At 42.6% G+C, this 13,082-nt stretch overlaps 1 protein-coding gene across 1 annotated transcript in view; it reads left to right on the forward strand.

The window, feature by feature from the left end:
• The window catches only part of LOC110221504 (L-threonine ammonia-lyase-like), a 36,115-nt gene that overhangs the window by 17,689 nt on the left and 5,344 nt on the right, over nucleotides 1-13,082 (forward strand). Inside the window, 6 exon segments of the mRNA XM_021006193.2 lie at nucleotides 1,722-1,838; nucleotides 4,426-4,667; nucleotides 7,030-7,195; nucleotides 7,572-7,668; nucleotides 8,716-8,791; nucleotides 8,905-9,030. Coding sequence (XP_020861852.2) covers nucleotides 1,722-1,838; nucleotides 4,426-4,667; nucleotides 7,030-7,195; nucleotides 7,572-7,668; nucleotides 8,716-8,791; nucleotides 8,905-9,030 — 824 coding nt within the window.

Here is a 13,082-nt window from a genome sequence, read left to right on the forward strand (position 1 = left end):
GGGGGCAGGACAACTGGTCAGAAAGAGATTACAGGGGATGCTTTGCTGGCAACGGGTGTAGCTATTGCTGACTGGCAACTCTATTGGCCCAACATAGTTCTGGGTCAGTTCCAGGGCAGGGAGAAACCTTCTGGTCAGTCACAAGGGAGCAGGGACCTGGTCAAAGTTCCAAGGCAAAGAGGAGCACTAGTGCTTATGACTGTGGGGAAGCAGGGGCCTTTCCTTGGTAAACACTAGAACATAGACCAGCAGAACAGTGACCACACCTCTCCCTGGATCATATCACATTGGAAGCATCAAAAACTTGCAGATTCCTAGAACTAACTCTGAAAACAGCAGCATGAAAAATCTTGGAGCTTAGGATAGTGTTTGCCTGTCCCCAAGTGAACAGAATCCAACTTTTATGTAAAGTTCAATGTCAAGAAATAGTCTGGAAAAGTGAACAAACAACAAAAATAGAACCATGGCAGAGAAGACCAAGACTTAAATATTTAACTTAACTCAGAAGAAGACAACAATGTGAGAACAGCTACCAAAAACAAAACAAAACTTCTTTTAAAGCCTCAAAGAAAAATGCTAATTGGACCCAAGCACAACAAGAATTTCTGGAAGAGTTAAAGCAAAAGATATGACTGGTAGAGGCATCGATTCCTTCCTGAGGTTGTTCCCCACCTACTCTATACACACACACCGTGTTCCCATGCCCTGTGTTTTGGCTCTCCCTTATTCATGTTGCTTCTAAACCTCTTAAAGCTTCTCCCTTTTCCAACTCCACATATCTTCTTATTGGGAGATGTGTTCCTTTTTAAGTATAGATAATTAACAGACTCATTTAAATTCACCTCCTCTCAAACTGGTCCACTGTCTTTTAAGGGCCACCTTGCCAATCACTTCGAGGCCAACTATGTTGCTCATTCTAATTCATTAAAAGGATACTTTTCATACCTAATAAAGGGAATATCATATTTTGAATTAGTTTAACACCTCCTTTTTGGTTCATTATTTTCTAGAAGTAGGTTGGGATTATACTTCAATTTGTACTCAGAGTTCATCAGTTCTTTCTCTAAAGGTGGACAGCATTTTTCTTGGAGTCCTTCCAAATTGTCTTGGAACATTATACTGATCAGAGCAGTTACATCTTTCACAGTTGATCATCTTTATAATATTACTATTACTGAGTACAATGATCTCCTGGTCCTTCTTATTTTACTTTGCATCAGTTCATATAGGTCTTCCCAGGTTTTTCTGAAACCATCCCCCTTGTCATTTCTTACAGCACAATAGTGTTCCATCACAATCATATGCCACAACCTATTTAGCTGTCCCTCAATTGATGTACACCCCCTCAAAATTCTTTGCTATCACTGAAGGAGCTGCTATCCACATTTTTGTACATGCTGGTCCTTCTCCTTTGATCTCTGGGATATAGACCTTGTAGTGGTATTTCTGGGTCGTTTACATATATTTTAAATGTAATACCCCTTTCACTCTATCTTCTTTTCTGCCCAAGCTATGGAGCCATGAGGCTCTGACAGGTTTAGGAAATCTAAACCCTGTTCTCAGACACTATCTTGTTCACTAGCTCTTATAGACCATCCTTGATGGAAGAATGAGGAGGCCATATTGGCAAAAAGGGGCTAGATATATGAGCATTGAATAAGAGAGTTTAGTAATTTTTAGGACTCAGCACAGCAGACTAACTGTTTTCCTTCCATCTCCAGTATTCTAGACTGTCCAAGAAATATGGCATGGAGCTCTACCTAAAGAAGGAATTTCTCCAGTACACAGGCTCAGTGAAGGACCGAGGGGTGCTCTGTCTCTTGTCCTCTCTCCATCAGGTGGGAATTGATGGAAAAAGAGTTCGTCAGTAAGCGTATTTAGAATGTTCCAGTTGATTGGAAGGTTAGGGAATGTGGATGGTGGGTGTGGAAACCTGTGATTGGTTGAATAGGTACAGACTGATCGATGATGAAGCCTATCTTTGGAAATAGAACGTGGCAGTGCTTTATTAAGCATATCAGATATTTTGAATGCTGGCAGATGTTCTAGAAAACATCCAGATGGAAAAAGAGACCCTGCCCCACTCCCTCCTAAGAGTTACACCCAATACTTCTCCCTGCTAATTCTCCTACTCTTTCCTTCTGCTCATGGTACCACCATACATACATATATACATATATGTTTTTATGTATACACACATATATTACACAGAAATATTTAAATTAGTGCCTGTTCCTTTTTTTTGGTGGGGGTGGAGTGGAGACTATCAGGGTTAAATGACTTGTCCAGGGTCACACAGCTAGTGTCTGAGGCTGGATTTGAACTCTGGTCCTCCCGACTTTAGGGCCAGTTTGCTATCCACTGTGCCAACTAGCTTCCCCAAATTAGTGCCTATTCATGAAGCTTTGGGGTAGACTTGAAATATTGGGTTTAACTTGTGTTATCTTATTTATGGCCTTGCTTTGACATTTAATACCCAACACATTTTAGAAGCTGCTTAATGTAATGAGCAGGGCAGCTAGGATAGAGTGCTAGGTCTGAAGTCAGGACTACTCATCTTCCTGAGTTCAAATCTGGCCTCAGAGACTTTCTATCTGTGTGATCCTGGGCAAGTCACTTCACCCTGTTTGCCTTAGTTTCCTCATCTGTAAAATGAGCTGAAGAAAGAAATGGCACATCCTTCTAGTACTGTTGGCAAGGAAACCCCAAATGGGGTCATGGAGAGTTGGACGTGACTGAAACAACAACAACAACAAATGCAATGGACAGAGTTATAGATTTAGAGCTAGGAAGACCTGGGTTCTAATCCTGCCTCTAATGCTTAGTAATTATGTGACCACAGGCAACTGACTTTATCTCTTTGAGTCTCAGTTTCCTCTCCTATAAAATAGAGGTAATGATACTTATAATACTTGCCTTATAAGGTGATTTTGAGGATCAAATGAGGTAGGCATATAACTTCTGACATAAATATTAGCTATTTGTATTACTTGCCTACCAACCCATATTACTCACCAAATTCTCCACTGGATCAAAGAGTATGTAATGGTGAATAAGGTGTAAAAAGACATGATAGAGGGGGAAGATGATGTAGGGTTTTGAACACCAAACAGAGGGTTTGGTATTTGATTCTGGAAGATATAGGGAGCCATTAGAGTTTATTGAGTGGGTGCTAAATGGAGGATGGATTGGATTGGGGAGAGGCTTGTGGCAAGGAGACCAACCAGCAGGCTATTCCAATAGTCTGAATGTGAAGAGATGAGGAACTTTACCAAGATGGTGGCAATGTCAGAGGAGAGAAGGGAGAATACGTGAGAGCTGTTAGGAAGCTAAAATGCACAAGACATGGCAAGGGATTGGATATGGGTGGAGGGGCAAGGAGTAAGGGGGGATATGGAGGGTGAAGAATTCAGGTTGACACCTAATTAGTTGGTGTGAGAAAGGAGTCATTGGAACCCTACTCTAGTCCAATCACTGTTAACCAATTTGATATGATTCCCTAGAAGTAGTGATTATATGTTCTATATATTAGGCCCCAGAGCTGTGAGCTATGATTGTAAATTCACTTACTTAATCATAGGAAGCTAACTAGAGACCCTCCCCCTTTGTTTTCCCTTGTTATGGTGACCAAGGCCAGTGTGGCGGAGGTGACTCAGTTACATAGAAAATCCCCCAACTAATTTTTGTACTTCCAGACCACTTTCCCTCGTCCAACATGAGCAGGTGACCATCTTGTGACCATCGTATGACTACTTAGTGCAGATGCCCCATGATTCCCCCAACTCAAGACCCCCCCTGCTGATATGCCATCTCTAGCCGACGAAGCATATTTTGACCCTCAAAGCATCCAATGGGATTCTGTATTTTGTGTAGCCCCTCTAGAATGTTCAAGCATCAAATCTGGTACCAAGCCTTATAAAAATAAGGCTCTGAAAGAAAGGAGCATCTCAGACCATGAGGAAGCTCTGGGGTCTACTTCATAAGAGGGGACCATGGACCCTTTGATAAAGTACCATTGGCTCAGAGCGCTGCCTCTGTTTCTCTTATTGTAGTTTGGAAAATTTTAAACTCTACACCTGGGATACTTGGAGAATCTTAGAACAAATCAAAATCTAGGTAGTCGATAACCAAAGGGCATGATCTTGGAAAACAGCACAAAGGAGGGATCTAAGGTTCAAGCTACCAGGATTCATAGGATCTGCAGGGGCTTCAGGGGCAGAACAGAATTAACAAGAGAACAAATTCAGGCTTGTATATATTCCATCCAAGGTAACCAGTCCCTAAAAGTGGTGAGTTTGGAGTTCTTGGATAGAGGTCAGGGGTCATACCTGGTTAGAGTAAGGATGAAGAAATGGCAAACAGGGTTGCTTCTAAGAGGTAGGTTTTAACCCAGACAGAAGCTGACAGGGTTGTATGTTTGTACAGGACCAGCAGAGAAAGGGAGTGATTGTTGCCTCTGACAGCAACTTCTCCATGGCAGTTGCCTACCATGCAAGTGAACTCCAGATCCCAGTATTTGTCATCATGCCCACCAATACCTCTGTGACCAGGGTGAGGATGTGTCGGGACTATGGTGCTGTAGTGATCACCTTTGGTGGATCGGCCAAAGACTCACGGAGTCACGCCCAACAGCTAGCTCAGAAGAATGATTATCTCTACCTAGAGGAGTAAGTGGACCAGACCTGGAGTCTATCCGGCTCGACTGTGAGACAGAAGGTTGTAGTTATTCTAGAACCAAGAATGCTTCACTCCTTAGCTGGCAACTTTAGTCATGCGAATCAAGCCCTGGGCCCTTTTCCCTTCTTTACAAAAATATTCATTTGGTGTCCATTATATATGCTTAACACTGTTAGACAATGGAACAGATACAAAATTTACATAATACATAGTGCTTTCCCTTGAGGAACTTACAATATAATAGAGAGATAACTATACTTTCATATTTCAGTTAATGCATGATCTGATCAATGGGGATTCTCCCTCTCTCTCTGTGCAGATCACAACCTTCTTCTTATGAAATGCTTGCCCACTACATTGGGAATCTCTCTGTAGGCTTTTTTATATTTAATGGGAACCCGTGAAGCTCTCAAGCTACCTACCTGTTATTACGTATTCTCATAACATAACTAGCCTTTATTATGTCATATAATTTATTTCTAAAATTAAATTTATTTTTAATGAACAAAATCTACTTTCTCTACCTCCTCTCTTACCACACCACCTACATACACTGGGAAAAAAGAAAAACAAAAACCTTATCAAATACGCACTATTAAATAAAATAAATGGCCATATTTAAAAAATGTTCCATTCCATACTCATCACCATCATGTTGGAAGGTGGGTAGCATGCTTCATCATTTGTCCTCTGGAATCGTGGTTAGTCACTGCTTTGATCCTAATCCAGCTCGCTTTCTTCTAGTCAAATCTGCAACTGTGAAACTGCCATGTCTGTCCCAGATTTCTGTATTGATGGTCTAACTCAATGGGAGACAACTTCATGTCTGATCAAAAGTTGGTTTATGGCTCAAAGAGGCTTTTGAGGGCAGGAGGGGTAGTTTAGTTCTTCTGCCCATTTTAGCAGCAAATGTTCTCTTAAGTGCTTGATTTTGTGCCAGGTCAGAGGACACACCAGAAAAATGTAAGACAGAATACTCGCAAAACTTATGGAGCCTAACAATGTTTAGTGAAGGACTTTTTATAGTTAACTGAGGCTTCCACTAACCAAACACCAAAGATATTGGTGCTTCAAGTTTTCCTCCAGGAAGCAGATGGAGTCTCTCCCCAAGCATCAGTGCTAAATAGTGCTGCTGTTCGCAGATAAGTTGAAGAGACACAGACTCCACAAAGTTATTACAATGAAAGGTCCCATTTCTGACACAGAGCAATGATGTTTGACCAGTTTCTCTCATTTCCCAAGGATTCTCAGGCAATGGTTTTTGGAGAGACAAAGTGTTATCTGTTGCTTTTAATCCTCAATCTAGCTTTATTACAGTTACGTGTTCTCCACACATCTGCCAATCTTTCTAAGGCACATAGTTTACTACAGCACCTCTTTGCTTTAAGCTCTTAGGATACAATACAAATGATTTAGCCTAGCATTTAGGTCTTCCAAAATCTGGATCCTTCCAACTTTTCCAGCTTGTTTGATATTACTGGTACACACACTTCCCATTCTGGGCAAATTGGGTTAAGTTATCCCTGAGTTCATAACTCTTCCCTCCATGCATTTATAGAAAATCATCCCCACCTCTGAAATCTGGTTTTTCCTCATCTCTGGAAATCTTTGAGACTTGTTACTTTCTCTCACTGTTCACCTTAAGATCTCTTTCTTTTCTGAAACTTTCCCAGGTCCCAGAAGACTCCTACTTTTTACCTACCTCAAATTATTTTGTATTATACTTAGATGGAGGAAAGCTATGTGGTGTAGTAGATGAAGTGTTAGAATGAAGAAGTAAGTTCAAATCATGCCTTATACATGCTTTGTGTATACTAGTATACATGTATATTAACTTTGTGACCCTAGAAAAGTCACTTAATCTCTCTCAGCCTCAGTTCCCTCATTTGGAAAGTGAGAAAAATTATAGCCCCTACCCCATAAGACTATTCTTAGGATCAAATGAGGTCATGTATGTAAAGCTCTTTGTAAACTTTTGTTGTTGTTCAGCTGTGTCTGATTCTCCTTGACCATTTGGTGTTTTCTTGGCAAAGATACTGGAGTGGTTTGCCATTTCCTTCTCCAGCTTATTTTACAGATGAAGAACTGAAGCAAACAGGGTTAAGTGACTTGCCCAGGGTCACACAGCTAGTAAGTGTCTGAGGTCAGATTTCAGCTCAGTAAGATGAGTCTTCCTGGTTCCCAGCCCCATGCTCTGTCCACTGTACCACCTAGAAGCCCCTACTTTGCTTACTTACTTAATACTACTAGATACTTAATAAATGTTTGTTTAATTTGTTGAACCAATTTCCAGTGATCGAGAGATAGAATTTTTCTTTTCCTTCACTCATACCTTCTTCTATCTCCCTGCAGAGGAGACAATATTGAATATCTCTCTGGTCTGGGCACTATGGGACTGGAAATCTTCAGGCAGGTACCAAACCTGGATGCAGTGGTGTTCCCTGCTGGAGGCCCTTGTGGACTTCTGGCAGGCTCTGCAGCTGCACTGAAGCAGCTGAACCCCCAAGTCTCTGTGATCGTAAGTTCCCACCTCCTCCCACTGCTACTGGTTTTGCTATGAGATTCAGTGGTGCTTGTACAACCAGAGCTCAGCCTGCTCTGACCTCCCACGGCAGAGTTGATCAATCCCCAGGTATTTCACTGGCACAGGAGAGAGAACAAAATGTAGAAAGGAAAGTGGAAGAAAACAAAGAGGGGGACATGCAGAAAACTAGGGCTGATAGAGGCTTTGAGATCATCTCCTCCAGCTCTGTCCTTTGGTGGATGAGGATAATGCTTTCCTGCTCATGCATCCCAGCAATGATGAGAACCCAGGCTTCTGGATTCCTTAGTTCAATATTTTCCCGATGGAACTGCACTTCTCCCAGTCACTTGATGCCATTCTCTTTCCCCAGGGTGTCCAACCTGAGAGTTTCCCTGTTGTAAAACATTCTCTGAAGATGAGCCATCCGGTAGAGAGCCAGACCTGGGGTGGCCACGTGTTCTATAGAGGTAGGAGCCCTCCTGACCCCCTGAAGACCTTGATTTTACAAGGGCCCTCCCCTGGCTCCTGGATCTGTCCATTATTCCCCTGCCTTTCACACACCAATTGATTACTCAACCAACAAGCATTTAATAAACATCTACTATTTGTTAGGCATCATGCTAAGCTCTAGGATTGTGATGGGCATATGGACTTCAGCTACTATACCACTGGTACAGTGTGGGTGAGGAAACTCCTTCTATCAATGCAGGTCAGCACCTTCTCTGCCATTCAGAGTCTCAGAGTGTTGTCCAGAGCCCTGAGTTGTGATAGGCAGTATGCTCCAGAGCGGGAATTTCAGCCAGGTCTTCCTGGCTTCAAGGGTAGCTTCTGGCAATGCTGCTTCCTGGGATACAAAAGCAACAATAAAGTTGTTTGTCCTGTCCTCAAAGAGCTTATATTCTTTCATAGGTTTCCTATTTAATTATTAAGCCAACTGTTTGATTCAATATTGTTGCTTGGTTAACACCAAGTATCAACCCACCTCCTATCGTACTTTCAATTCTGCAGAAGCTCATAAATTCCAGTCTTTTCCCTAAGAACCTGACCAGAGGGGTAATCAGGGTAGGGCAATCAGAATTTTGTCTTAGGACACTGAATTTAGAGGGTGCTATATTACCTGAAGTCTTAGAACGATGGTAAAACAGTAAAGCTTAGTGCCTCAATGTCACAAGAATAGTTAAAGTTGAAAGTTATTAGATGGCAGTCCGACAGATTTTTCCTCTTAGTCCCATTTTACAGCTTTCCCAAGAGCAGCCTCACACTCGTGGCCCAGAGTGTCTGTTTTCTGTAGGTGTTACACTAACCTGATTCCTCCCATGCAAGGGGGAGCATCCTGATACCTCTCTTCCCAATTTAGGGCTTTTTGGCTATTTTCCTTGGACAAAGGCTATTATGGTGCTTGGCAGAGAGCTCTGCCCTTGATCTCCCTGCCGCTAAAGTTAGCTGTGGTTTTCCTTAGTAGAACTTTGGGAGGGAGCTCCTTAACCCAGGGCATATCTGTTTTTTCTCCACAGATCTGAGTGAGTCATGCTCCAGGAAAAATACCCTGCAGCTGATGGGGGAGCTTGTGGACAAGATTGTCACCGTGACGTATGTTTCCTAGATAGCTCACCTACGTAGAGGGAGGCTTGCAGCCATCACAAAGGGAAAGGGGTCCTGTCTCTTTTGCTTCTTTCTTCAGTATTCATCCTTCCTTTTGGCAGGGAAGAAGACATTCTGATTTCCATGCTGAGGCTGCTGGAGTATGAGAGAGCCACAGTAGACGCAGAAGGAGCCATTGCTCTAGCTGCTATTGTGGCTGGGAAGTTACCAGAGTTAAAGGGCAAAAGGTACCTAATGGATGGACCAAGTCCTGAAAAACCTATGCATCTGTGGTTGCCTATGTGCTCTGGCTGAGCCCAGATGGCCAGCATTCATTTACATCCCACCAGTCAACATCAAATCAATATTTATCCAGCCCTTACTATGTTCAAGACACTATTGGAACACTGTTATTTAAGATATAGTTTGCCCTCAAGGACTCTAGATGTGTAGAAGAGATAAATTCATACCTATTATTTCTCTCTCTCTCTGGCAATGGGGGTGGTGGTGGTAAATGATTTACCTAGGGCCACACAGCTAGTAAGTGTCAAGTGTCTGAGGCCATATTTGAACTTAGGTCCTCCTGATTCCAGGACTGGTTCTCTCTCTCTCCACTTAGCCACCTAGCTGCCCCACTCCTGTTTGTTCTCTAAACAAATACTATGAACTTTGAAACTTCAATGGATCTTGATCTCTTTGATGGGATCTTTTATTATGGAATGAAAAAATTCCCTTCAAGAGAATCTGGGGCAAAGATAAACTGTGGGGAAAAGATCCAGCTTTACATAAATACAGCTTGGGAAATGGACTCCTTCTCAGAACGGGGCCAGATGACTCCTTGCTTCAGGCTTAAGTTTTTCTCCTCTCATTATTTTATCAGTCTTTGCTAATCTGCAACTCCTCGCTCAAGGTGCTCATTCCCCTAACCCAATTGGTGGGTTCCCTGTCTTTAAAGATCTATCACCCACAACCAGCCCCTAATTACTTTAGCCTCCTTTTCTTCCATTACCACCTATAACCACATATGACTGATGTAGGCATCTGCTCTCTCCCTTAACTGAGAACCATTCAGATTTGGTAAAGTGCTGTAATTCCCCATTGCCCTTTGTAAATTAGCAGGTAAATTAGCAGGTAAATCAGCAGGTAAGAGAGCTTGTGAGGCAATGCTGATTGTGAATTTGTGAAGGTCAGGCAAGGTAAGCTTTCTGGTCAAAGCTTGCTTTCTCCAGTTCTCTTTGAAAAGGAGATTAAAGTGTCAACATTTTACCTTTGAGGCAAGAATATGAACACTAGAGATTAAACAAATCCCTCAAAGTTAATGAGAACATGGGGCAGCCAGGTGGCCCAGTGGATAGAGCTCCAGCCTTGGAGTCAGGAGGACCTGATTTCAAATCTGGCCTCAGACACTTGACACTTATTAGCTGTGTGACCCTGGGCAAGTCACTTAACCCCATTGCCTCACCAAAAAAAAAAACAACAACAAACAAATAAAAAAGTTAATGAGAATATCCAATTCAGAGTCTTTCAGTAGGCATATCAGGTGACCAGCCACAAGGTGCTATTTGAGGCATTCCTAGAAGGTTTTCCTTGTGAATGTTTCTTCCTTCTCCTGGCCCCAATATTGCCAGAAATCTCCCCCATAGAGATAAGAGGAAGCTATGTTGCACAGTGGCTAGACTGATGGGCTTGTAGTCTAGATGACTTGAATTAAAATCTTGCCTCAGCTGCTTACTACTTGGGTGATCCTGGGCAAGTCATTTAACCTCTCCTAACCTCAGTTTCCTCATCTGTAAATTTATAGGTCATTATGAGGATCATATATAAAGTGCTTTGCAAACCTTCAAGCACAATATGAATGCTAACTAATATTCTTTTGGATCAGATATTGACCCATCCCTTCATCCCCTTAATAAAATAAAATACTCCCTGAAAAAGATAACACACCAGTCTCGAATACCTCAATGGGATTGACTTTACCAAGTGAGCTCTGGGTAAGAGTACCATGTGCCTCTGAGCTGAGAAGAGCCAGGTGAGGCTCATGGTAAGTTATAAACTCCAGGAACAGGACCTTTTTGGTTTTTCCCCTCTATGTCCCTAGTGCCTTGCCCATGGTAGGAATTTAATGCCCATTTGAATTACAGATTAACAAGCACGCTTTTCTGATCGTTCTAGGTGGGTTCTGTCCTGGCTAATTCTAATGGGGAGCTTCTTTTATTCAACAAATGTTGATCAAGCACCTACTGTGTGCTATGCACAGGGACATGTATAAATGAGCAGAATTTTTTAAAAAATAGGTGTAAAGTAAGGATGACTGTAGATTAAATGGTTGGAAAAAACTTCATAGAGGAGGACTTGAAATGGGCTTGGGAGGATGGGTAGAATTTGGACAGGCTGAGATGATAGGGGAAGACATTCTAGGCATTATAGAGAGAAGGACTCGAAAAGTCACCAAGGTTGGAATGTGCAGTGCATTGGGAAGAAGGTGAGGAGCCCAGTCTATCTACACAGCAGAGGGTACAAGCCAAAAAGGACCACAAAATCCTAAGGGACCTTAGAGGTTCTAGGATCCAACAAAATAATTTTCCAGATGAGAGAACTGAGTTCTGGAGAAAGATTTGTCTGAGGTCACACATGTGGTAAGAGGCAAAGCCAGGATTCCAGCCCAGGTTCTCTGCCTCCAAATCCAGAACTCTAGAGAGGAGAGCTTAGATTTAAGCAGCTGCTGACGTTGAGAATCTCCATTTTGCTCGATGAGAACAATAGCCTGTTTCACTGATGTCCTGGGAAATCCATCCATTTCTCAGTCCAAGAGAGACAGTGGTGACTCATGCCAGCGATTACAGAAATGCATCTTAGCTGAAGCAAACTCAGTAAGAACCGGACAGTCTAACGTAGACAGCTCCCTTTCTGCAGCCAGCCAGCAGACAACTAGGTCGTGTAGAAGCTAACTTTGCTGGCAAGTCCACTGTCTGCATTCCAGGGCGGGGGGAGGAGTGGCAGTCAATGAAAAACAAACCTCATCCTTGGACACTGATGACTTGGTAGAGAGACTTGTCATCTTGCACTTGGAGTCAAACTCAGTCAACAAGTCTAGGATGTTTCAGAGTTGGACAGAACTTGACTCAGTGAGAGTCTGATGGCTGATTTAGGAACAGTTCATTTTTAAGTGCTTAGGTCAGCCCAAGCTTGTAGAAACAAATACATTTACTACTTAGGGCATTTTCTTATTTGCATTATTATTCAATAAACATTTATTAAACTTCTACTATACACAAGTCACTATAGTCTTTGGAAAGAGGTACAAAGCTCTTGAGGGGGCAGCTAGGTGGTACCATAGTGGAGAGAGCTCTGGGCTTGGAATAAGGAAGACTCATCTTCGTAAGTTCAAATCTGGCCTCAGACACTTACGAGCTGTGTGACCCTGGGCAAGTCACTTAACCCTGATTGCTTCAGGTCCTCATCGTAAAATGAGTTGAAGAAGGAAATGGCAAATCACTCCAAGTGTCTCTGCCAAGAAACCTGAACAGCAACCACAAAGCTGTTGAGGACATAAACCCTAGAACTTACAATCTAATAGGGGGGATAGATAAGATATAGACACACACACACACACACACACACACACACACACACACACAACCCTAGAATACCTAGCTGTGATAATGATCATCAGAGAAGTATAAACCAAGTGCTATAGGAATTCAAAAGAACAAAAGAACACTTTGGACTGGAAGGAATCAGGGAAGGCTTCATGATTTGGCTTTTGAGCTGGGCTTCAAGGGTTGGCTTTCTTTTTCTTTTTCTTTTTCCTGGGTGAGGTAATTGGGGTTAAGTGACTTGCCCACAGTCACACAGCTGGTAAGTGTTATGTGTCTGAATTCAGATTTGAACTCAGGTCCTCCTGACTCCAAGGGCAGTGCTCTATCCACTGTGCCACTTAGCTGCCCGGAACTGTATTGTTGGAACTAGAAGAAAGGCTATGCCAGGAAGAGGGATGAGCCACAGGGTGGGAGGTGGAGGTGAGAAATTGGGGGATATGTATAAGAAGTTATGAATAGTCCAGTTCAGCTGATACATGAAGGGGAGTTTTTGGGAGGTAAGGAACCACATCATAGCAAATCTTGAATTTGGGCTCATATCCAAATTATAATTGGCCAATGTCAACCATGAAAGGCAGTGTGGGGCAGTGGGTAGTAGTCTGCTAGGTTTGGAGTTTGGAAGTCCAGAGCCTCTGGAATTTAGCTGTATGACCATGGACTACAATCACTTAATTTATAGGCAATTGAGCAGTGCCTGAATC

This window comes from Phascolarctos cinereus, unplaced genomic scaffold, assembly GCF_003287225.1.
Source record: "Phascolarctos cinereus isolate Bilbo 61053 unplaced genomic scaffold, phaCin_HiC Scaffold_3;HRSCAF=262, whole genome shotgun sequence".
Taxonomy (NCBI): domain Eukaryota; kingdom Metazoa; phylum Chordata; class Mammalia; order Diprotodontia; family Phascolarctidae; genus Phascolarctos; species Phascolarctos cinereus.